General features: G+C 45.3%; 1 protein-coding gene and 1 non-coding gene across 2 annotated transcripts; both read right to left on the bottom strand.

The window, feature by feature from the left end:
• Nucleotides 1-1398: 1398 nt before the first annotated feature.
• On the bottom strand, nucleotides 1399-24996 carry DUSP11 (dual specificity phosphatase 11). Its single transcript, XM_062209674.1, has 9 exons — nucleotides 24769-24996; nucleotides 22622-22697; nucleotides 19458-19589; nucleotides 15003-15126; nucleotides 9307-9367; nucleotides 6505-6551; nucleotides 6153-6228; nucleotides 5798-5983; nucleotides 1399-2033 (listed from the first exon to the last, which is right to left on the bottom strand). The coding sequence occupies exons 1-9, from the start codon at nucleotides 24867-24869 to the stop codon at nucleotides 1841-1843; spliced, it is 996 nt and encodes a 331-aa protein (XP_062065658.1). The 5' UTR covers nucleotides 24870-24996; the 3' UTR covers nucleotides 1399-1840.
• On the bottom strand, nucleotides 2624-2716 carry LOC133773100 (small nucleolar RNA U83B). The gene has a single exon (XR_009867885.1). It is a non-coding gene; the product is annotated as a small nucleolar RNA U83B (small nucleolar RNA).

The raw sequence follows: 24996 nt of genomic DNA on the forward strand, positions 1-24996 counted from the left end.
GTTTTTTTGTTTTTTGACAGGTAGAGTTATAGACAGTGAGAGAGAGACAGAGAGAAAAGTCTTCCTTTTTCCGTTGGTTCACTCCCCTAATGGCCGCTATGGCCGGCGCTGTGCCGATCTGAAGCCAGGAGCCGGGTGCTTCCTCCCGGTCTCCCATGCGGTGCAGGGACCCAAGCACTTGGGCCATCCTCCGCTGCCCTCCCGGGCCACAGCAGAGAGCTGGACTGGAAAAGGAGCAACTGGGACAGAATTTGGCACCCCAACCAGGACTAGAACCTGGGGTGCTGGCACCACAGGCGGAGGATTAGCCAAGTGAGCCACAGCGCCGGCCCCAGAAACAGTGTTTTGAAGAATAAATGAGTCCCAGAACATCAAACGCTGACAAGTTTTTAACAAGCCATGTGGATTAGTGAAATGGGAACAGAGAGCAACAGCGTTTTTCTGAAGGTGCAGGCCTTCTGTGACTGCACTTCTGCTGGCAGGGTCCTGATTCTTCCCAGCCCACTGGACTGCTGGATTCCCATCCCTGCACCTGCACATTCTGTTTTGCTGCACCTGTTGTCTCGCTCCAAGTACTTCTCAAGTGAGGCTTCATGGTGTATCCTGGGGGACAATTCTACAACAGCAGGCTTTTAGCCAAAAGAACTTTTGTATCTCTGTAATGTGCCCAACAGAAAAAAATTTCATGAGCCATCACTCAGACGAAGTCCAGCAACGTGACTGGGCAATCAGGTAGAGACAAGGAGAACCGTACTTCCTTAAGGTCAGGTTCCACATGCGCTATCAGGCACTCTATGAAACAAATCCTCAAAATCTGAGGCTTTAAAGAACGAAGGCAAGTTGCCCAAGTATTCATCAAATATTTACCAAGACTTTTGTGCATCATGATGACTAGACGCTTTCTTCAGGAAGCAAGTTTCTGGCTTCCTCTACAAGTGAAGTTAATTAACAGCTTCCTGAGTGAGCCATCTGCAGTCCAGAGGAACACCAGAAGAGGCAGCTTAGAAAAAAGGTAAACCACCACTTACAACCAGAGGCAACTGGAGAAAGAGCCCAGGAGTTAGGCTCGACAGCAGCCACGTGAAGGTTGAGGACTCCTACCCTAACTTCTAAATCGTCATATATCCTACTCTGTGCATCAAGCAATCTCTCTAAGCTATAGAAGTTTTCAAGTTTTCCAGATAGTTCTACCCTGTTGATGACAACTACCCTGTCAGGTAAAGTACCCATTTCAATTTAATAAACCATCTGTCTCTCTTGCCCCACTGACAATCAATCCTTAAAATGTTATGCATCTGATATATCTGGCAATTCAGTGAAAGGAAGTTTGGTCAATTTCCACAATCAATTATCAAAGAACTAACTAATCCCAAAAATGTCATAATTACAGATATTGACTAGATTGTAAAATAAACTGTCTTCTTGGTAGATTTTAATAGAAATTTTGAACAGTTAGAGGAAAAAAGATACCCATAATGTCTGGGTCAATCTTAGAACATGACAAGAGCACTAAACATTTCTGTACACACACACACACACACATATTACAAGATATAATTTTAAAAAATAATTTGCAAGGGAAGTTCTTAATATGTTACAGTTCTAAAATAGCTTTCCTTAGAAAAATTTAAGACTAGAATAACAGATTCTTTTCCTGCACTGCTGAAATTATGGCAAATCTATCAGCAAAGAGGTAAATATTAATATAATTCTTTAAGCTTTAGCACATAAGGGAGCAATAAAATAGATTCAAAAATTTTGTTTGACCTGATTTAATTAAAAGTCACTCGAGCTTGCTTCAGTTTGGCTCTGGTATCCAGGGTTCCCAGGCAAGTCTGCATCACTCGGTCCATCCCCAGTAGGCCGGATGGGACAGTCTGTGGTAAGTGTCCGAGTACCACCTGCTACTGCAGGCTGTGCGCCTGCCGCTGGTCTTCACATCCCAAGTGTATCTCTTCCGGGAGTAGTCCTCTCCAGGGGGGCCGGGGGGAGGGAGGCGGCCTCTCTGGTAAACGTGATTTTGTGAAAATTTCCTGAAACCAAACAAAAAATAACAAAGTGTTGTAAGAGTGAATAACAAACGTAAGCTTTGTAAAATAATACAGATAATCTGGTTCTACAATTTCCCACCTCTATGACCTTAGCAGACGGCTTATTTCATCTATCTCTTCCTTTCTTATGAGCGTACTAGTAACACCTGCCTTCTTCACCAGCTGTCATAAAGGTAAATCCAGACCACATACTGAAATTGCTAGAATGCTCCGGCACACAGAGGTTCCCGGGACCGTTTCACCTTTCCCTGTAAGCTAAATGCATGCTCACATTAATCTAAGCAGATGTTTTCCAGAAGTTGGAGGGTTAACATAAGACAGATTAAGCTATTCAGGATTTAAAGCAGAGAACTGCTTTCACTTCATAAATAAATAAATAAGTAGGTTAATTATAAAGTGTAGGGAAAACTCCAGTGATGGGACATGTGATAAGTCTAGAAAATTAGTGTTTAAACTTAATCACTCCAATGGCAATCATTAAATCTAATCATGTAAGAGAATGTGAAGGTCCCTCAATCCCACTGAATCTAATTTAACTGCTTAATATTTCCTTTTGGTCTCCCCTCCCCCCCACTGTTCTCAGAAGGAAGGCAACAGGGAATGGTTCCACAGTGGGATTCAGGCACCAACGCTGGTGCTCGTTCCAGGCCTCATCACGGAGGAAATATCATTATATTCTTAGAGCTGCTACCTATGAACATATTGAATCTGTTCAAATATAATTAAAAATAAAAAGCCTAAAAAATACTGAGGCCGGCACTGTGGTGTAGTGGGCAAAACTGCCGCCTGCAGTGCCTGCATCCCATATGGGTGCCGGTTCGAGACCTAGCTACTCCACTTCCAATCCAGCTCTCTGCTATGGCCTGGGAAAGCAGTGGAAGATGGCCCACGTCCTTGGGCCCCTGTACCCACATGGGAGACCCGGAAGAAGCTCCTGGCTCCAGATCTGCACAGCTCCAGCTGTTGTGGCCAGCTGGGGAGTGCAGTGGATGGAAGACCTCTTTGTCTCTCTCTCTCACTCTCGAGTGTGCACATGCACGCGCTCTGCTTCTCTCGTTCTGTGTAGCTCTGACTTTCAAATAAATTAAAAAAAAAAAAAAAAAAGACTTTCCAACAAGCTTCCTACACAACTCTGCACTTTCATTTGCTTTACATTCTAATATGTATATAATTGCTTCATTATATGTTATGTTACTGCTATAATCAACGCAGGGACAAATATCTCAGAACATATACTTCATGTTGTTACTACAGATACCATGCAAAACACCTGACCCAGCATCTAGGTTTAAATGTGCTGAATGACTGAATGAATGTAACTTTTTCCATATTTGGAATTATTTTCTTAGTCTCAACATGGAATTTTCAGGTATGGTCATTTTTATGGCCATTAAAATTATGTTTCAAAGGGTTATAACAAGTTGGTATTTGGTCTAGGAGTTAAGATGCCAGTTAAGACACTCATGTCCCACACCTGAGTATCTGAGTTCAACACCCAGCTCTGGCACCTGACTCCAGCTTCCTGCTACTGTAGACCCTTGGAGGCAGCAGTGATGGCTCAAGTCGTTGAGTTCCTGCCGTACATACTGAATACCTAGATTGAGTTCCTGGATCCTAGCTTTGGCCCTGGTCCAACCCTAGTCGTGATACACATTTGGGGAGTGAACCAGCAGATAGGAGCTGGCTCTCAAACAAAAATTTAAAGACAATTTTTAAAGGTTTATACCAAATTTCCTTTTTAAAAAAGATTTATTTATTTGAAAGTGAGAGAGAGAGAGAGAGAGAGAGAGAGAGAGAACAGATCTTCCATCTGCTGGTTCACACTCCAAATGGCCCCAACAACCAAGGCTGGGTCAGACCGAAGCCAGGAGCCAGAAGCTTTCATCTGGGTCTCCCATATGGGTGCAGGGGTTCAAGCACCTGGGCCATCCTCCAGTGCTCCCCAGGCACATTAGCTTGGAGCTGGATTGGAAGTAGAGTAGCCTGGACACGAACCATTACCCATATGGGATGCCAGCACTCAGGTGGCAGCTTAATCCACTGCAGCACAGCGCCAGCCTGTCCCATCTCTTAAAAATGCCAAGATGTTTTTAAAAAAGAGTTTATGATATGCTAAACTTCTTCTAGAAAATTATATCAGAGGCAAATCACCACTGCCTACTAGGGTCCTCACTAGGAAGAAAGTTAAGTTAGGAGTCAAGAGCTAGGAAGTGAATCTGGGCACTCTGATATCGGACATGGGCATCCAATGGACATGGTCTAGACCGATCACTCACCACATAACTGCTTTAACTCATGTAATAGTAAATAACAACCCTCATGGAGTAGGAATTACTAAAATCTCCACCTGACTGATGAGAAAACTGAAACTGAAGAGAGGCTCAGTATTTCCGCCCAGGATCAGACCCAGTCACATCACCACTCTGTGCTACTCATCAAATACTCTTGCTAAATTAACAGTCAGATGACATCTTCCTATTTGTGGTGGCTCATTTTAGGTATCAATTTCACTGAATTAAGATACACACATTTGGCCGGTGCTGCGGCTCACTTGGCTAATGCTCTGCCTGTGGTGCCGGCACCCCGGGTTCTAGACCCAGGTGGGGCGCTGGGTTCTGTCCCAGTTGCTCCTCTTCCAGTCCAGCTCTCTGTGGTAGCCCAGGAGGGCAGCGGAGGATGGCCCAGGTGCTTGGGCCCTGCACCCGCACGGGAGACCAGGAGGAAGCACCTGGCTCCTGGCTTTGGATCGGTGCAGCGTGCCAGCCGTAGCGGCCATTTGGGGTGAACCAATGGAAGGAAGACCTCTCTCTGTGTCTCTCTCACTGTCTAACTCTGCTTGACCAAAAAAAAAAAAAAAAAAGATACACACATTTCTGGGTGTTATCTATCAGAGTGTGTGAGTTTACAGTCTCAGCAGGGAAGGGCCACCCTCAGTGTGGGCAGGCACCATCCAATCAGCTGTAAGACAGAACAAAAAAAAGCTAAAATGCTAGAGAAAAAGTAAATCTGCTCTCGACCAAAAGGGGGATACCCTCCTTCTGCTGTTCTTGGATTCAGAATTTCAGGTTTTCTGGCCTCTGGATTCTGGAACTTGAATCAGCAGCCCTGCACCCTTCCCCACCCTCACTGGCTCTGGGACTCGGTCAGGGAGTTAGCAGCGTTCCAAGTTGTGGGGCTCTCAGGCTTGGACTGAGCCACACTATCAGCATCCTGGCTTTCAGCCTGCAGATGGCCTCTGGTGGGATTTATCAGCCTCTATAATCACATGAGTCAATTCCCCTACTAAAGTCCCTCTTATTTGTCTATGTCTATACATCCCATGGCTTCTGTTACTGAAGAACACTATTTTAACCACAGTGAGCGTGGTTAAAAAATACTTCCTAAATGAATTACTTTTGTGATTTATCTGTTCAAAACCTTTGCAAATTTCTCTACTGGGGTTTATTATTTTTTATAGCTTATATAAACAATACCACAATTAATGTTGCCTAATTGTTGGTGGCCACATCAAACTAACCAAATCAGTGAAAATGTCTAAGTCCTTTTCCAACACTGTCTGCAATGTTACACATACCCTACCTGTTCTTGAGTTTCCAGAACACACAGCAGGATGGTATCTCCTGGCTCACCGTGATCGGCAAGAAAACATTACTTTCGCATCATCATCATCATCATCATCATCATGTATTTTCACAAATTTACAGGATTGATTTCTACTTCAATTGCAGAAGGGAAGGCAGAGATACCTGATAGAATGTTGCAAATTTGGGGTCTGGTTACGGACGTGCCGAGAAGGTGCTGGGTAGCCGTGGCTCCGATGCAGGCTCTGTCTATGTCCCTGGTGATCAGCCTTATCAGTACTGTGGGTTGGATCCATGAGATGTGCTGAGTCCTCAAAACCACTCGATCTGGACACCCTGGATTTCTGACTTCTCAAAGAAAGCATGTCCACACATTATTCCCGGTTTCCAAACTCAGTAACCAATTCAGTGGCTTTCCCCCAACAAGTAAACAAGCAGCCAAAGAATACATATGTGCAACTTCTATCATATAAAAAGAGATCTCCTTAACCACAAACATCACAGAAAAATGAAGACTTACTTTCTGATAGGACCATGCTGCAAGTCGTCAATGTAGTTCTGCCTTTCTAAGCAATGTCCCCGACACCGATTGAACACTGGGGAGTGGATGGATTGTTAAAAATGACTGTACAAAAACCAAATCTTTCTCAGAAAAAGCAAATCATGGCTGAGATTCATTAACTAATTATTCAGTTATATCTCTAACTTATTCTGTTATATCTCACTACTTCAAGACACATCTCTATATAAACTTTTGGCAAAACACTACCTTATATCAGAATAAATGAATTACAAACTTTTTAAGAAACTCATCTAACATTTCTACCTTTAATTTATAGAAAGGAAAAAATAGTGACAACCCTCATACTTACATTCAATTGCATCATCTGGCCTCATGCCTTGTACATCAATCAAATATCTAACAAAACAACATAGTTTGGGTCATTTTTATATATAAAAAAACCAAATTTCTTCAAAAAGGTCCAATTTCACTTACAAATGGAGATGTAAAAAATCTTAAGAAAATATAAGCACATCTAATCCAACAATTATTAAAGAATTATATGCCATGACTACAAAAAGACTTCACTTCAAGAATGCAATGATGATCCAACTTAAGAAAAACTATTAATAGAATTACTTATACTAATATAATAATTTGGCTAATAATGGAAAGAACATACATAACGAAGTTGGCAAATATTAAGAGTTTTGGTAAAAATCAGAGGTCTTTTTTCTTTTTAAGATTCATTTATCAGAAAGGCAGAGTTAAAGAGAAAGAATTAAACAGAAGAGAGATCAATCTTCCATCCTCTGGTTCATTCCCTAAATAGCCACAACAGCCAGGACTCGGCCAAGCTGAAACCAGAAGCCTGGAACTCCCATCTGGGTCTCCTATGTGGGTGGCAGGGGCCCAAATACATGGGCTATCATCTGCTGCTTTTCCAGGAGCATTAGCAGGGAGCTAGATCTGAAGTGGAGCACTACGGATGCAAACCAGCCCTCATATGGGATGACAGCATTGCAGGCAGCAGCTTACTCTGCTATGCCACAATGCTGCAGGCCTCTCAATGGTTACTTCTGCTCAAAATGGTTTGTACAGTAAAGCTGTAGATTCCCTAATAGGACAATATTAGGAACCAACAAGAAGCAGAGGACAAATTGGGAAAAATACAACCATTGCATCTAAAAGATATTAAGTAACCAAGAACTTAAAGAGCCATCACTACTGTTAGCCTTTTCTTCCTAATTCTTATTTTCAATATACCACAAAGTCCTGAAAAATGACAGTACCTAAATATGTCTGGAATATGTCCATGTCTTTTGATCAGAATGACTATCATATCCTAGCCCAACTATAATTATGACTCAATTCCTAAAAAAAGCCTCCAAATTTGTCTATTTGCTTTTACTTCCTTCCCTCTGCAGTGTAGTCTCCATTCAGTAGCAAATGATAGGTTACAAATCTGATTATGTTCTACACACTTATCTTTAACAACAACAACAGAACATTCAATGGATTCCTATTGCTTTTAAGATAAAGGATAGGCCGGTGCCGTGGCTTAACAGGCTAATCCTCCACCTTGCAGCACCGGCACACTGGGTTCTAGTCCCGGTTGGGGCACCGGATTCTATCCTGGTTGCCCCTCTTCCAGGCCAGCTCTCTGCTATGGCCCGGGAGTGTAGTGGAGGATGGCCCAAGTCCTTGGGCCCTGCACCCGCATGGAAGACCAGAAGCACCTGGCTCCTGGCTTCGGATCAGCACGATGTGCTGGCTGCAGCGGCCATTGGAGGGTGAACCAACGGCAAAGGAAGACCTTTCTCTCTGTCTCTCCCTCACTATCCACTCTGCCTGTCCAAAAAAAAAGATAAAGGATAAAACTTAACCATACGCTCTGCAGGATCTATTTCCTACTCATCCTTCTAGATCCACTTTAATGCCATCCTATGGCCCAGCCTCCCCAGCCAGTTCCTCCAACACAGTATGTTTTCCTGTTAGACTGTCTTTGTTGTCCTTGTCCAGAATTCTCTCCACAATGCCCCCACCTGGTTAATACTATTCACCTTCAGATACCTGCTCAAACCTCCCACAGAAACCTCTGACTCCTCTGATCTCTGATGAGATCAAATCCTACTGTATGTTCTCATAGTACCATGTCCCCCTCCTTAATACTTGTCAGTTGTGATTCTATCTACATTTGTGTGATTCTTTAACATCTACACTGTTTAGGCTCACGAAGGATGGGTTCCATATTTTTTTGCTAGCACTCAGCACAGTACCTACACATAACAGATGTTCAGTATTTCCTGAATGAATAGGTACAGGGCAGCAACATTTATGAAAAGCATAAGGACACATATTCTTTGATTCGGAAATTTCATTTTGAGTGAAATTATTTCTGGGACAGTGATACATGTATTCAAAGATGTTCTTATAGGAATGTTTCCTACTTCACTATTTTATAATTTCAAAAATGTCTGACTTTTATCAGTATGCAAAGGAACAATGCAGCCTTTAAAACAAAGTCTCGGCCAGCGCCGCACCTCAATAGGCTAATCCTCCGCCTGCGGCGCCGGCACACCAGGTTTTAGACCCGGTTGGGGCGCCGGATTCTGTCCCGGTTGCCCCTCTTCCAGGCCAGCTCTCTGCTATGGCCCAGGAGTGCAGTGAAGGATGGCCCAAGTGCTTGGGCCCTGTACCCCATGGGAGACCAGGAGAAGCACCTGGCTCCTGGCTTCAGATCATTGTGGTGCGCCGGTCACAGCGCGCCGGCCACGGCGGCCATTGGAGGGTGAACCAAAGGCAAAAGGAAAACCTTTCTCTCTGTCTCTCTCACTGTCCACTCTGCCTGTCCAAAAAAAAAAAAAAAAAAGTCTCCAATTATTTACACTGAATGATTCCCACCATACACCACATTATAAAAAATAATGTCTGCTAAACTGCATTTACTATTAAATTACATATATATATATATATATATATATATGCTTCTGTCTGCATTTTCATAGTCTGAAAAGATATACACTAAATTATTAATAGTGGAAACCTCTGGTGGTAAGCAAGTCTGCTTCTACTTCATGTATTTCTGTACTAATTGTATTTTTTACAAGTTTACATCATCACTGTAAAAAGACAGAAACAAATATGGTTTGCCCTGGGGTTGGCAACTCACCTGCAGATGAGGTAGCCAGTCCTGTTCAAACCATGGGTACAGTGGACACCAATAAGTTTGTCTATGAAACAAGAAATACAGAGCTAAGTGATGCAAGTAGAAACAAAAAAACAAGTTATACTATTTCTAAAGAGTGATATTTAAAGCTACCATAGCATTAACACTACCAGGAAAATGAAGAATCTGTAGAGCAATGTGTTTTTTAGGAAGCTACTAAAATCATCACCTAAGAAAATCATTTAAGAGAAAATCAAGGGCAGTAGGTTAAGCCACTGCCTGTGATTCCAGCCTCCCATATCGGTTCAAGTCCTGGCTGCTCCACTTCCCATCCAGCTCCTGGCTTATAGGCCTGGGAAAGCAATGGAGGATGATCCAAGCACTTGGGCCCCTGTCACCCACATGGGAGACCAGGATGGAGTTCCAGGCTCTTGGCTTGAGTCTGGCCCTGCACGGACTACTGTAGCCAACTGGAACAGCCACTTCTCTCTTTCTCTCCTTTCTCCCATCCCCCATCGTATTCTGGCCCAGAACCAGCTACTGTGGTCATCCAGGGAGTGAACGGGCAGATAGAAAATGTGTGTGTGTGTGTGTAACTATCTTTTAAATAATCTTTTGTTTTAAAAAGATTTGTTTATTTTAAAGGCAGAGTTACACAGGGAGAGGGAAAGAGAGAGAAAAAGAGAGAAAGAGATCTTCCATCTGCTGGTACACTCCCCAAATGGCACAACAACCAGGGCTGGGCCAGGCTGAAGCCAGGAGTCAGGAGCTTCACCCAGGTCTCCCAAGTAGGTACAGTGGCCCAAACACCTCGGCCATCCTCCAATGTTTTCTCAGGCACATTAGCAGGGAGCTGGATTGGAAGTGGAACAGGCGGGAGTCAAACCAGTGGACATATAGGATGCTGTTGCTGCAGTCGGTGGCTTAACCCAGTGCGCCACAGCACAGGCCCCTCAAATAACCTTTTTTAAAAAAAGAAGGGGCTGGTGCCGTGGCTCACTTGGTTAATCCTCCGGCTGTGGCACTGGTATCCCACGTGGACACCAGGTTCTAGTCCCAGCTGCTCCTCTTCCAGTCCAGCCCTCTGCTGTGGCCTGGGAAAGCAGTGGAGGATGGCCCAAGTGCTTGGGCCCCTGCACCTGTATGGGAAACCAGGAGGAGGCACCTGGCTCCTGGCTTCAGATTGGCGCGGCTCCAGCCATAGCGGCCATTTGGAGGGTGAACCAACGGAAGGAAGACCTTTCTCTCTGTCTCTCTCTCTCACTAATTCTATCTGTAAAAAAAAAAAAAAAAAGTCAAAATTCACTGTCTCTGGAAATTTTACATATTCCCAACTAGACTAAATGATGTAAACTACCAAAGGCCTGGTCAGGTATTAACAACTACAAAATGACATTGAGACAAACCATTTTTCTTAATACAGAATACCCACCAGTGACTGATTTAATTGCAGCAAAAGGAAATTTAAGAAAACAACAGATTATGAGAAGAGAATTTGTTTGGAATGACATGGATGGAATGCCTTCACTTTGGATGCTGAGCACGACAAACACCCAGCAGGTGGTTTTCTCAGGTTCCCGAGAGCTCCCCTTCCATCTCATAAGGGGCCCACAAGCCACAGAAGTTATAAGTGCCCTGCGAACAGCTCCAGAACCGGCACCCTTCACACCGTCCGGTGCAAAGGTGAGACTCTGAGGTGGAAACCCAAGCTACAAAGCCGGCAAACAGACAAAGACTGAAATCAAGTCCAAATTTTTTTTAATTCAGCCAATGGTATTTCTTAGTCCATCATTTTTTTTAAAAAAAAGTACAAGGAATAAAGGAAAATCCAACAATGTGTAGTTTATTTCTGCAAATTCTATGTATGGCCAGGTGGCATCTGGTAAGGAAGACACACACCAGTGCCTGCCTGCATTGCCATAGCAAATTAATCTCCCCACTTCCATTGTTTCTAACTCTGTTGATCCTGTACTCGGAAAAATGTTAGCTTTCTAAAACATAAATTTGGCTGGGTGACCCTTTTGTCTAAGAATCATTTTTAGCACAGGATAAAGTTCAAACTTCTTAGCATGGCATTTAGAATGCTTTGTTTTGTTTGTTTTTTTTTGACAGGCAGAGTGGATAGTGAGAGAGAGAGACAGAGAGAAAGGTCTTCCTTTTTGCCGTTGGTTCACCCTCCAATGGCCGCTGCGGCCGGCGCATCTCGTTGATCCGAAGCCAGGAGCCAGGTGCTTCTCCTGGTCTCCCATGCGGGTGCAGGGCCCAAGGACTTGGGCCATCCTCCACTACACTCCCGGGCCATAGCAGAGAGCTGGCCTGGAAGAGGGGCAACCAGGATAGAATCCGGTGCCCCAACCGGGACTAGAACCCGGTGTGCCGGTGCCGCAAGGTGGAGGATTAGGCTGTTAAGCCACGGCGCCGGCCCATTTAGAATGTTTTATAAACTACCATCAGTCTGTCTTTTCAACTGAACTATGAATCTGAAATGATGCTGTGACAGAACCACATACCTCCCTCCTGCACACCCGCAGGCTCTCTGACCCCATTTTCTGCCGCTCTGACCCTCACGCACTCCATCCTAGTCACAAGGCCTCCTTACTACGCCTCAGGGGCTTTGTAGCTGCTGTTCCAGCTGCCTCAGAACATCCTCCTCCAACTGTGAGAGAGGCCTTCCTGATTACCCACCACTTCCCTCACCACTTTATCCTGTTGTTCCTCTCCAAAGCACCCACCACCCTGCATTTATTTGCTTATTTACCTCTCTCCCCTACTACAATGGACAGTAGATAAGGGCAAGAGCAGTGTCTTCAACACGGAAGGTTATTAAATGCTTGCTGAAAAGAATATACAGCTTGCAGGCCGGCGCCATGGCTCAATAGGCTAATCTTCTGCCTAGCAGCGCCGGCACACCGGGTTCTAGTCCCGGTCGGGGCGCCGGATTCTGTCCCAGTTGCCCCTCTTCCAGGCCAGCTCTCTGCTGTGGCCAGGGAGTGCAGTGGAGGATGGCCCAAGTGCTTGGGTCCCTGCACCCGCATGGGAGACCAGAAGCACCTGGCTCCTGGCTTCAGATCAGTATGGTGTGCCGGCTGCAGTGCGCCAGCCGTGGCGGCCACTGGAGGGTGAACCAACGGCAAAGGAAGACCTTTCTCTCTGTCTCTCTCTCTCACTGTCCACTCCGCCTGTAAAAAAAAAAAAAAAAAAAAAAAAAAGAATATACGGCTTACCTTCCTTGGTGACTGTGAGTTTCTAAAGAACAGAGACTGTCATTCAGCTCTGTAGCTCCTTTGCCTCAACAGTAAACCCAAGAGCTCTTAATGTTCACTGAAATCAACTGATGTTCTGAGTCTCTATCAGTTCCAGGGAAAGGACAGTGTGGTGCTCTGCTCTTTATCAGAGAGCCTAGTGTCTGCGGGAAGGGCTTACAGCAGAGGTGGCCCAAAGGGATCCTGAACAAGGTCCCAGGACTGCTGCAGGAGGGAGTGCTGCGAGACACAGACAAGGCGGCACCACTCAGGCAGAGGAGCGCCCCGGAGTCAGCCTACGCGCCGACTGTGCTCAGGGCCACATGCAAGCATCGACAGTTCAGAACCGTCTCCCATTCAGATAAGGGTCTCCCAGCCCTCTGAGATCAAATGAAACATGAAACACTCAGGAATGCTTGGAAGCAGGCTGGGAGCCACACCCTCGCATCTGAGGAGGAGTATTTATTTCTGTGACTACAGCTTACAACAGCGACATGCCACAGCCATCACCGGAAAAGCCAAGTCTCTCAAGTTTTAAAGGTGAAGTAAAGGGAAAGACCTGGGAGCAGGGATTTAGAGAAATAAGAACCAGTGCTACCTTAAGAGACCAGGTTATAGTCTGAAAATGTATCTTCAAACCCACTATTAGGCCCCCCACCTCTCTCTCACCTACCAACCCACACCTTCCCACCTCCGTCTTCAGTGTCTTTCCACTGGTCCTTATCATATTTATTAAAATGGTATTTCCTAGAAGTCTATCAGATTGACTTAATAAAGTATAAACTCCTCAATTTTAATTTAGAAAGAAGAGGAAGAAGGCAAATAAATGCTTTGCCCTGTGGTTTGTCAGTCAGTAGCTTTTTGAAGACAAAAGCTTCTTCAGACTGAAAATATGAAAACTATCACATTCTTTCTTGTGGGTATATGCTAAGAAAAAGTTACTGGATCCTTAAAATGCAAAAGGTATTAAAAACAGATCTATCGGGGCTGGCACTGTGGCGTAGAGGGCTGGGCCTCTGCCTGCAGTGCCAGCATCTCGGGTGGGTGTCCTGGCTGCTCCGATCCGGCTCCCTGCTGTGGCCTGGGGGGAGGGGGGGCGGTGGAGGATGGTCAGGGTGCTTGGGCCTCTGCACCTGTGTGGGGCGCCTGGGGGAGGCTCCTGGCTTCTGATTGGCCCAGTTCCGGCTGTTGCAGCCATTGGGGAGTGGGCTGGCAGATGGAAGACCTCTTGCTCTGTCTACAACACTACCTCTCAAATTAAAAAAAAAAGCAAAAAACCAGATCTATTTTCAATGAAGTAAGGCAGATCATGAAGCAGGAACAAGAAAGAACCAGACTCTGACCCAAGCCTGGGAACGCCCTCAGTAAGACGGTGATGGCGGACTTCCACTGGCTCACTCCGTGCTGTTCCACTCTGAGGCGTCTGCCTCACTCCTAACCCTCTGCCTTCTGTCTCTTCTATGTGATTCTAAAACCCTGAGCTTTTTCCACCTTCTTCAATTATTCTCTTATCTCTTAACCAATATATGAGGTAGAATAAAGCTTTTATTTTATTACACATTTCCCACTCAGATTTTTTCACAAGATGTTAGTGAGGTCAGAGTTCGTTATTTCTCACTAAAATCACTTTCCAAAGTAACTGTTTATTTGTGACCAAAAAGAAAAACACCTTATCCCATTACAGGTCTTCACTTTCAGAAATATTTATTCAATTATTTATTTGAAAGACAGATAGAAAGATACCTCCCATTTGTTTATTCACTCCCCAAATGGCCCCAACAAGCAGGTGTGGGGACCAGGCTGAAGCCAGGAGCCAGGACTCCATCCAGGTCTCCCTGGATGGCAAGGCCCAGGTAGTTGGGCCATGCTCCACTGCTTTCCCAGGTGCATTAGCAGGAAGCTGGATCAGAAGCACAGCAGCCAGGACAAACCAGCACTCTGATATGGGATGGCAGCTTTGTAAGCAGAGGCTTCACCTACTGTGCCACAATGCCAGCCTCTGAAAAAGCCACCTTAACATCATAAACTACAACAGGCCAAATGTTACAACTATTAGTAATATCAAAAATCCCTGGGGCCGGCGCTGTGGCATAGTGGGTTAACGTGCTGGCCTGAAGCGCCAGCATCCCATATGGGTGCCGGTTCGAGACCTGGCTGCTCTCTTCTGATCCAGCTCTCTGCTATGGTCTAGGAAAGCACTAGAAGATGGCCCAAGTCCTTGGGCCCCTGCACCTGCATGGGAGACCCGGAAGAAGCTCCTGGCTCCTGGCCTCAGATCAGCACAGCTCCGGCTGTTGCAGCTAACTGGGGAATGGATAGCGGATGGAAGACCTCTCTCTCTGCCTCTCCTCTGTATAACTCTTTCAAGTAAATAAATAAATCTTTAAAAAAGAAAAAATCCCTAACACCACTCAAAATGGACACCAAAGTTCAGATAAGAAAAACAATAAAACTCACCATTATCTTTATTTTCTTTCACAAATCCATTAACAGCATGTTTGAATTTTAAAATAGTGTCATCATCAGGCACCTGATGCCCAACTGTAAAAATTTTTAAGTAAGAAATAGTTTCTGGCAAGTCCTATAAAGTAAAACCATAAAAAAATATTATTTCATTTGTGGGGAAAGAATTAAAGGTTAGAGGAACCAAAATATAAACCAGGAGATTATGATAAATTTGGCATGTCAGCAATTCTGATTAAAAAGAAGCCATTTCTTCAAAATCTGCTTCAACCAGAACTATCACTTGTTTTTCTTTAAAACCATGGGATGGACAGTCAATGGGTACACAAAAGCGAGGGCAGGTTTGATGTGATGGTACAACTCCGAACTATGCAAACAGTTCCACCTAATATTTTACATTCCTAGTACTGGTGCTTTCATAAAGCATCCATGACTTAAGTACACTAGAAGAAAGGGGCCGGCACTGTGGTGTAGCGGGTAAAGCCGCTGCCTGCAGTGCTGGCATCCCATATGGGCCTTGGTTGGAGACCTGGCTGCTCCACTTCCGATCCAGCTCTCTGCTGTGGCCTGGGAAAGCAATGGAAGATGGCCCAAGTGCTTGGGCCCCTGCACCCACGTGGGAGACCCAGAAGAAGCTCCTGACTCCTGGCTTTGGATCGGTGCAGCTACAGCTATTGCCACCAATTGGGGAGTGAACCAGCAGATGGAAGACTTCTATCTCTTTGCCTCTGCTCTGAGTAACTCTTTCAAATAAATAAATAAATCTTAAAAAAAAGAGTCAGAAGGATCTGGATATGAATTGTGAGACACAGCAAATTCCAGGCACTGTTGAGCACTGGTATTCCCGAAGTGGAAGAAAATCAATGAAGAACAAAACAGGGACAGGCTGGCGTGTGGCACAGTGGGTTGGGCTGCATTGGAAGACCAGCATCCCAAATCAGAGTGCTGGTTCAAGTCACAGCTGCTCTGCTTCAAATCCAGCTCCTTGCTAATGCACCTGGCAAAGCAGCAGAGAATGGACCAAGTGTGTGGGCTCCTGTCACCACATGGGGGTGACAGGCTGAGTTCCTGGCTCTTGGCTTTGGCCTGACCCAGACCTGGCTATTGTGGCCATTTGGGGAATGAACCAGCATAGGGAAGAATATCTCTCTCTGTTACTCTACTTTTTATTTTAGAACATTTATTTATTTATTTGAAAGGCAGAATTATAGAGAGGCAGAGAGACAGAGTGAGAGAGAGAGAGAAGTCTTCCATCCTCTGGTTCACTCCCCAGATAGCCACAATGGCCAGAGCTGTGCTGACCCAAAGCTAGGAGCCACGAGCTTCTTCCAAGTCTCCCAGACGGTGCAGAGGCCCAAGTACTTGGGCCATCTTCTAGTGCTTCCCAGGCCATAGCAGAGAGCTCGATCGGAACTGGAGCAGCAGGAACTCAAACCAGTGCCCATATGGGATGCTAGCAATGCAGGCAGTGGCTTTACCCACTACACCACAGTGCCAGCCACGTCACTCTACTTTTGAAATAAATAAATCTTTAAAAAACAAACAAAAAACCACAAAACAGGGCCGTTGTTGTGGCGTAGCGAATAAAGCCACCCATATAACTATATGGCATCCCATACAGTTACTGGTTCGTGTCCCAGCTGCTCTACTTCTGATCCAGCTCCCTGCTAATGGCCTGGGAAAAGCAGCAGAAGATGGTGCAAGTGTTTGGGCCTCTGCCACCCACGTGGGAGACTCAGATAAAGCTCCTGGCTTCAGCCTGGCCAAGCCTTGGATATTGCAGCCATCTGGGGAGTAGACTAGCAAATGGAAGATCTCTGTCTCTCCTTCTATCTCTATAACTCTGCCTTTCAGACAAATAAAATGAGTCTAAAAAAAAAGTTACAGATTAAAAAACAGGCAGTGGCCAGCGCTGCAGCTCACTTGGCTAATCCTCCGCCTGCAGTGCCAGCACCCCAGGTTCTAGTCCCAGTTGGGGCGCCGGATTCTGTCCCGGTTGCTCCTCTTCCAGGCCAGCTCTCTGCTGTGGCCCGGGAAGGCAGTGGAGGATGGCCCAAGTGCTTGGGCCCTGCACCCGCATGGGAGACCAGGAGAAGCACCTGGCTCCTGCCTTCGGATCAGCGCAGCACACCGGCCGTAGAGGCCATTTAGGGTGAACCAATGGAAAAAGGAAGACCTTTCTCTCTGTCTCTCTCTCTCTCACTGTCTAACTCTGCCTGTCAAAAAATAAAGTAAATAAATAAATAAACAGGCATTTAAGTGAAAATCCTGCAGTTCTGAGTTTAAATGGAAAGTATCAATATGAATTCATGATTTATCTTATATCAAAAACTTTTTTTTAAAGGTTTATTTATTTTACTTGAAAGTCAAGAGTTACACAGAGAGAGGAGAGGCAGAGAGAGACAGAGAGAGAGAGGTCTTCCATCCCATAGTTCACTCCCCAATTGGCCGCAACGGACGGAGCTGCGCTGATCCGAAGCCAGGAGCCAGGAGCTTCTTCCCGGTTTCCCACATGGGTGCAGGGGCCCAAGGACTTGGGCCATCCTCGACTGCTTTCCCAGGCCACAGCAGAGAGCTGGACAGGAAGTGGAACAGCCGGATCTCGAACCAGCGCCCCATGGGATGCCGGCATTTCAGGCCAGGGTGTTAACCCGCTGCAGCACAGCACCGGCCCCATTATATTACAAACTTAAAAGACTATTTCCCAGCTGTGTCCACAGAAATAGCTAGAAATAAAATCAGACTATTAGCGATGAACACCTCTAGCACTCAGGTGGTAATCTCTAAATACCATTCCCACTAAGAACAATCAAAGCTCCTTGTAAAAATGATTGAGTCTGGGTTGGGATAAGAAACACAAAGGAGCCAGCACTGTGGCGTAGTGGGTAAGGACACTGCCTGCAGTTCCAGCATCCCATATGGGTGCCAGTTCGAGTCTTGGCTGCTTCACTTCTGATCCAGCTCTCTGCTATGGCCTGGGAAAGCAGTAGAAGATGGAGTAAGTCCTTGGGTCCCTGCAGCAACATGAGAGACCCAGAAGCTCCTGGCTCTTGGCTTCAGATCGGCGCAGCTCCAGCCACTGTGGCCAAACAGGGAGTGAAGCAGCGGATGGAAGACCTCTCTGCCTCTCCTTCTCTCTGTGTAATTCTGACTTTCAAATAAAAATAAATCTTTAAAAAAAAAGAAAAGAAATGCACGAATTGAGCCTGGAATTCTTTTATATACAAATAGTAACAACAGTGGTCAAAAATTGGAACAGGTATTGGTCTAGTGGTTAAAACAATGTGTCCCACATCAAGAGTCCGACTCCCAGGTCCAGATTCCAGCCTCCTGCTAATGCAAGCCCTAGGAGGCAGTGGTGATGGCTTAAACAGTCAGGTCCTTGCCACTCATGTGGGAGACTTGGATTGAGTTCCTGGCTCCTGGCTATAGCATGAACGAGCCCCAGTAACTGTGGACAGTGAACCAGCCGATGGGAGTACTGTTTCTCAAATTAATAAATAAATATAATTTTTAAAAAGTGACTGAAGACTACAGGGCTGTGTTGGAAGGACTCAAGAGGGGCAGTCATGGTGGTACACTGGCTTAAGCTACCACTTGGAATGCATGCCCCTAACAGTAGGGCCTGGGATTGAGTCCTACCTCCGTTTCCCATCCAGCTTCCTACTAATGTGCACTCTGGGAGGCAGCAGATGATGGTTCAAGTACTTGGGTCCCTGTTACTCATGTGAGAGATCTGCATTGAATTCCAGGCTCCTGGCTTTGTCCTGGCCCAGGCCTGATCACTGCAGGCACTTAGGGAGTGAACCAGCAGATATAAGATCTCTCTCCCTCTGTCTCTCTGCCTTTCAAATACAATGAAAGAAAATTTAATTGTGCTAAAGACGTAACAGATATTTCCTTTTTTTTTCTTTCAGGCTACTATTAGTTTTACTAACTTCATTTTCAAAATATAGAGTAGAAGCTTATATGATTTCTTAAACAACCAATCTAACGCTAAATATTATAGTTCAATTCATACCTTATTTTGTTAAGGACAAGAATTTAGTCTAGAGGTTAACACACTAGTTAGGGATGCTCGAGTCCAGATCAGAGTCCCTGGATTCCATACCCAGCTCCAGCTCCTGATTCCAGCTTCCTGCTAATGCAAACCTCAGGAGGCGGCAGTGACGGCTGAAATAACTCGGTTCAAGCGTCCCATGTGGGAGATCTGAATCGAGGTCCCACCTCCAAGCTTCAGCCTGGACATGAGCCAGCGAATGGGAACTCTTTCTGTCTCTATGGGTCTCCAAACAAAATGATACAAACCAAAAAACATATTAAGGAAATTGTTTCATTCCCTTCTAAAACTATTATCCATGAAAGGCAGCTTAATGAATTACTGAAATACTATGAAGTACTTTAGCATTAGAATGAAAAAATTTATTTCTAGTTAAAGGTTCCACTTACCTCTGGTTTATAATAGCGTTGAGTATATGTTAAATCAATAATAAGCCCAAGCTCTTCATTTTGTTCTCGAATCTTGTTAAAAAGATCCAAAAGGGAAAAGCATTCTTCTGGAGCAAGGTTCTTTTCAAAATTCTGTCAAAGAGAATAAGAGAGAGTCAATGTGTGCTTCAAATGGGTTAGCACAGCATGCATGTACTCAAGTTCTGGGTGCTAATACACATCAAAGTTCAAACCTAAGTTTCCACTTTTCTGGGGTGTAGAAACTAGATATTATGATCCTTTCTTCCAGAGCAACCTGAAGGGAAAAAAACAACTCGCTATGTATTTTTTTCCACGTTTATTTGTATCATGTTGGTCTCCTAATCAGGTCATGAACCTCCAGAAGGCAGAGACCAACCTGATTCTCTTCACCACTGTCTCTCCTACCTCAAGTGGTATGTCCATCATATTCAGTGCTTGTAAGTACTTCTTACACATCTACATACATGGAAGATGGATTTTATTTCTAACTATTCTTTTATGTATGTGACTTATTTCTGGACTTTGTTCAACTGACATGTCAGGCTGCTCAAGTGCCAGCAATACTTTTTTTTTTTTTTTTTTGACAGGTAGAGTTACCGACAGTGAGAGAGAGACAGAGAGAAAGGTCTTCCTTCCATTGGTTCACTCCCCAAATGGTCGCTACGGCCGGTGCTGCACTGATCTGAAGCCAGGAGCCAGTTGCTTTCTCCTGGTCTCCCATGCAGGTGCAGGGGCCCAAGCACTTGGGCCATCCTCCACTGCACTCCCAGGCCACAGCAGAGAACTGGACTGGAAGAGGAGCAACCGGGACTAGAACCAGTGCCCATATAGGATGCTGGAGCCACAGGTGGAGGATTAACCAAGTGAGACACGGTGCCAGCCCCTAGTAACACACTTTTATAACAAATTAATAGACTGGAGTCAGGACTGTGGTGTACTAGGTAAAGCCTCTGCCTGTGGTGCTGGCATCCCATATGAGACAGTTTCAGGTCCCAGCTGCATCAGTTCTGATCCAGCTCCTTGCTAATACATCTGGGAAAGCAGTGGATAATGGTCCAAGTCCTTGGGCCCCTGCACCTATGTGGGAGACGCGGAAGAAGCTTCTGGCTTCTGGCTTTAGACCAGATCAGCTCTGGCCGTTGCAGCCATTTGGGGAGTGAACCAGCAGATGGAAGATCTCTCTCTCTCCCTTTCTCTCTCTGCCTCTGTCTCTCTGTAACTCTGCCTTTCAAATAAATATTTTTAAATTAATAGACTTTAAGTTTCTGGAGTAGTTTTGGGTTCCCGCCACACTATGCTAAAAGGACAGACAATTCCCACAGACTTCTTCTGGATCACGAACATTCTATACCACTGTGGTCTACTTGTTACAGTCACTGAGTCAACACTGACACATTATAATCAACCAAGTCCACAGCTCACACACATATGGCACTCTTTATGCTGCACATTTTATGGGTTTTGACAAATATGTATTCACATGTATCACCCTTATAGTATCACAAAGAATAGTTTCACTGCCTTGAAAATCCTTTACTCTGGGGCCGGTGCTGTGATGCAGAGGGTTAAAGCCCTGGCCTGCAGTGCCAGCATCCCATATGGATACCAGTTGTAGTCCCGGCTGCTCCTCTTCCTATCCAGCTCTCTGCTATGGCCTGGGAAAGCACTAGAAGATGGCCCAAGTCCTTGGTCCCCTGCACGCACATGGGAGACACGGAAGAAGCTCCTGGCTCCTGGCTTCAGATTGGCACAGCTCTGGCCATTGTGGCCATTTGGGAGTGAACCAGTGGATGGAAGACCTCTCTCTCTGTCTCTTCCTTTCTCTGTAACTCTTTCAAATAAATAAAATAGATCTAAAAAAAAAAAAAAAAAAAAGAAAGAAAAAGAAAATTCTTTACTCTAACTACACACTTTTGATACAGCTTAGTATCTGGTACATCTAGATGATGCCCCTCCTTCCAGTAGTCTTCTTTTTTAGAATTTTCCTGGCAATTTATGGCCTGGAATGCCATCCAGGTGTCTCATGCACTTGAGCCACCACCTACTGCTTTCCTAGGCATTGGCAGGGAGCCAGATCAGAAGTGGAACAGCTAGGATTTGAAAGGGCATTCATATGTGACGCCTGGGTCACAAGCATCAGTTTAACTCACTGTGCCATAATGCTGGCCTCATTTTTTTTACATTATAGTTAAGGTGTTCAATAGATTTTTTTTTCTTTAAAATTATGTATGGCAATAGGTTGTATTTATATGTAAATTTAATTTCAGGATAATATAGAGGACATTACAAAGTACTTGGGGGGCTGGGGCTGTGACACAGTAGGCTAGGTCTCCACCTGTGGCGCCGGCATCCCATGTGCGTGCCAGTTCGTGTCCCAGCTGTTTTCTTCTGATCCGGCTCTCTGCAATGGCTTGGGAAAGCAGAAGGTGGCCCAAGTCCTTGGGCCCTTGCAACTACATGGGAGATGTGGAAGAAGCTCCTGGCTCCGGATCAGCCCAACTCCGGCCACTATGGCCATTTGGGGATGAACCAGCATGTGGAAGACCTATCTCTCTGTCTCTCCCTCTCTCTATAACTCTACCTCTCAAATAAATAAATCTTAAAAAAAAAAAACAAAGTACTTACTATAAATAAGGAAAATGGATTGTGTTAGGGTTAAGAATCAGTATCCTACAAGATGAACTCAGATTTTTGACTGAATTAACATTTGTTTACTGTCTTGGTACATTTTCTGCTGCTACAACAAAACACCTGAGCTTGAGAACTTTATGAACAAAAGAAGTTTATTTAGCTCACAGCTTTTGGAGGCTAGAAACCCAACATCAGGCAGCCCCATCAGTTCAGCCTTTGGTGAGGGCCCCTTTGGCTGGGTCACAACATGCTAGAGAAATGGAAGGTAAAGGGCTCCGTGCAGAAGCAGCAAAGCACACTGAGTGGCCTCGCTGTGTAATACTTCGCTTCCTCGAGAACTCACTCACTTGGTGAGACCAGCATTAATGCACTCTGAGGGTGGTGTCCCCATGACCTAGCTACCCTGTAGTAGGCCCCACCTCCTATAGGTTCCACTCTTCAACACTGCCACACTGGGACCACGCTCCAAGCTCAAGAACCTTTGGTGGACACACTCAAACCACCGCACTTACCTTTTGCAAAGGAACTTTGAAAGCAATGAAACGAGTTCCAGGCATCCGCTGTCCAACTGGGAGATAGTCTTTCCACCTATGAGAACATTTTTGTTAGTCAAATGTGTGTCAGCCTTGCCTCCCTGTACAGAATGAAAGCTCCTTGAACTTGGGAATCACAGTCCATCCTCTCTTTTCTCTGCTTTGCATTTTGCCACTTCACTTCTTCACTCTCATCTTCTTCCTAGCTCCCCAAATTGAAAACATATACAAGGCAACAAAATAGTGCAAAGATCTCCACAGGAGCCAGTGTTGTAGTGCAGCTGGTTCGGCCTTAAGCCACAGCTTGCAATACTGGCATTCCACATCACAGTGCTAGTTTGAGTCCAGTCTACTCCACTTCCAATCCAGCTTACTGCTAATGCATGTAGGAAGGCAGAAGACAGCACACGTGCCTGGGATCCTGCCAGCGACGTGGGAGACTGGTATGGAATTCTGGCTCTGGCTTCAGCCTGGCCCAGACCTAGCCATTGCATTTTATTAATGAACCAGTGGATGGAAGATTGATTTTTGTCCCTGTCATTCTGCCTTTCAAATAAGTAAATCTTGAAAAGAAAAGAAAAAAGATACACTACAAATAAGGCATACTAAACCAAGTATGGCCAGAACTTTTTTTTAAAAAGATTTATTTATTTAATTTGAAAGGCAGAGTGACAGAGAGGCAGAGGCAGAGAGAGAAAAGTCTTCCATCTACTGTTTCACCCCCAAAATGGCTTCAACAGCCGGAGCTGGGCCAATCCGAAGCCAGAAGTCAGGAGTTTCTTCTGGGTCTCCCACGTGGGTGCAGAGGCCCAAGCACTTGGGCCACCTTGCATTGCTTTCCCAGGCTCTTTAGCAGGGAGCTGGATCGGAAGTGGAGCAGCCTGGACTTGAACCAGCACCCATATGGGATGCTGGCATTGCAGGTGATAGCTTTACCTACTATGCCATAGCACTGGCCTCTGGCCAGGACTTCTATATCCCAGATAAAATCTAAACCAATAGCAAACACTAAGGTGCCAGTTAATAAATATATGTTGATTGACAAAGTTTAAATTCAATTCCTTCACTTCACAGCTTTAAGTCTTCATACAACTAATGCCATCAAATCCATCAGTAGGAAATGTCAGTTCATATTTTAAGAGAAAACTTGATAGAAAAGGACTGTGAACTTCATCTAATTATGCTGGGAGTCACACTGAAATGTTAATAGCTGAGCTGACTTCTGTAGGGAGAGTTAGAATTATCAAGGGTTAGTTCAGTTTATCTGGAGCACAGAAGGTGAGGTCATGAATGGCAAGGGATGGGGCTGGACAAGCAGAGAGGATCAAAGCCCATGCACAATTATGTATAACAGGCTATGACAAGGGATTTATTTTTATTTTTAAAGCAATGCTTTCGAGCAATATTCCACCTATAATTTTTAACTAATTACCTATTTAAGAGTTCTTGTGTGACGATGGGTTGGAAGGAAAGATAAAGAGACACTAGTCAGGACCCAACTGCAATAGATGAGACAAGACCCATATGAACATGTTGAAGGTAGGAAGTTGACAGCCTGAAAAAGTATCCAGGAAGACGGCTTAACGAGCGATGACCTGGGGAAGAGGAAGGTCTCAAGGATTCACAACACTCCCCTGAACAGATGAGCAAGGTCTCAAAGTTAACCACTGGGTCGTACGGGGGAAGCTGTCTCAAATGACAATTTCAGAAAGCAACAGCGTGCCCTTCGTGATTCCCAAAAACAATACAAAGCAACTTTCCAGGACAGATCTCAGCGCAGTACTGGGGGGTTCTGCCACTCAAACTTAGACCTTACCTACTCATGTTTTTGGTGCCAAATAACATAACCTAAAAACAAGGAGTGGGGAGTTCAATTTTAGTAATTAAGGAGCGTCCTCAACACCACCACTACGGCCTTAAAACAATCTTCTCCTATTTTACCTGAGAAGCAACGCCCAAAGTCTCGCTTTGAAAAGGATGGAGCGAAATCACAAGACATCACACTTTGCCCTTCAAGCTCTCCGGGATGCGCGGAGCGGGGTGCAAGACAAGGGTCCGCGCCCCCAAGCAAGGGCGGACTGACCAAGCGCGCGCCGACGGCCAGAAGCTCCGAGCAAGACACACACCTTTCCGGAATGCGGTTTTTGCCCTTCTTCTTGCCTGACGAACGTCCGGAAGAGTCGCGTCCCCGGCTCCGATCACTGCGGGCATGATGCCACTGGCTCATGTGGGTCCCAAAATGCCGCCCACGCAATACCAAGCGAACCAAAGCCGCCAGACCCCCGCCCTCGGTGTCAAAATAAGATCCTGAATCGAAAGCAAACCACGCAGCGTCCCGGCACCTCGCAACTGCG

Source organism: Lepus europaeus, chromosome 13 (genome assembly GCF_033115175.1).
Source record: "Lepus europaeus isolate LE1 chromosome 13, mLepTim1.pri, whole genome shotgun sequence".
NCBI lineage: Eukaryota > Metazoa > Chordata > Mammalia > Lagomorpha > Leporidae > Lepus > Lepus europaeus.

Bases quoted from the DNA above. Each gene is read 5' to 3' on its own strand.
- DUSP11 (XM_062209674.1), bottom strand. From the start codon at position 24,869: ATGAGCCAGTGGCATCATGCCCGCAGTGATCGGAGCCGGGGACGCGAC. The intron at 15,127-19,457 runs GTAAGTGGAACC...TTTACTTTATAG, and splicing joins AACGCTATTATAAACCAGAG to GACTTGCCAGAAACTATTTC. The intron at 9,368-15,002 runs GTGAGTTTTATT...CTTGTTTCATAG, and splicing joins GAAAGAAAATAAAGATAATG to ACAAACTTATTGGTGTCCAC.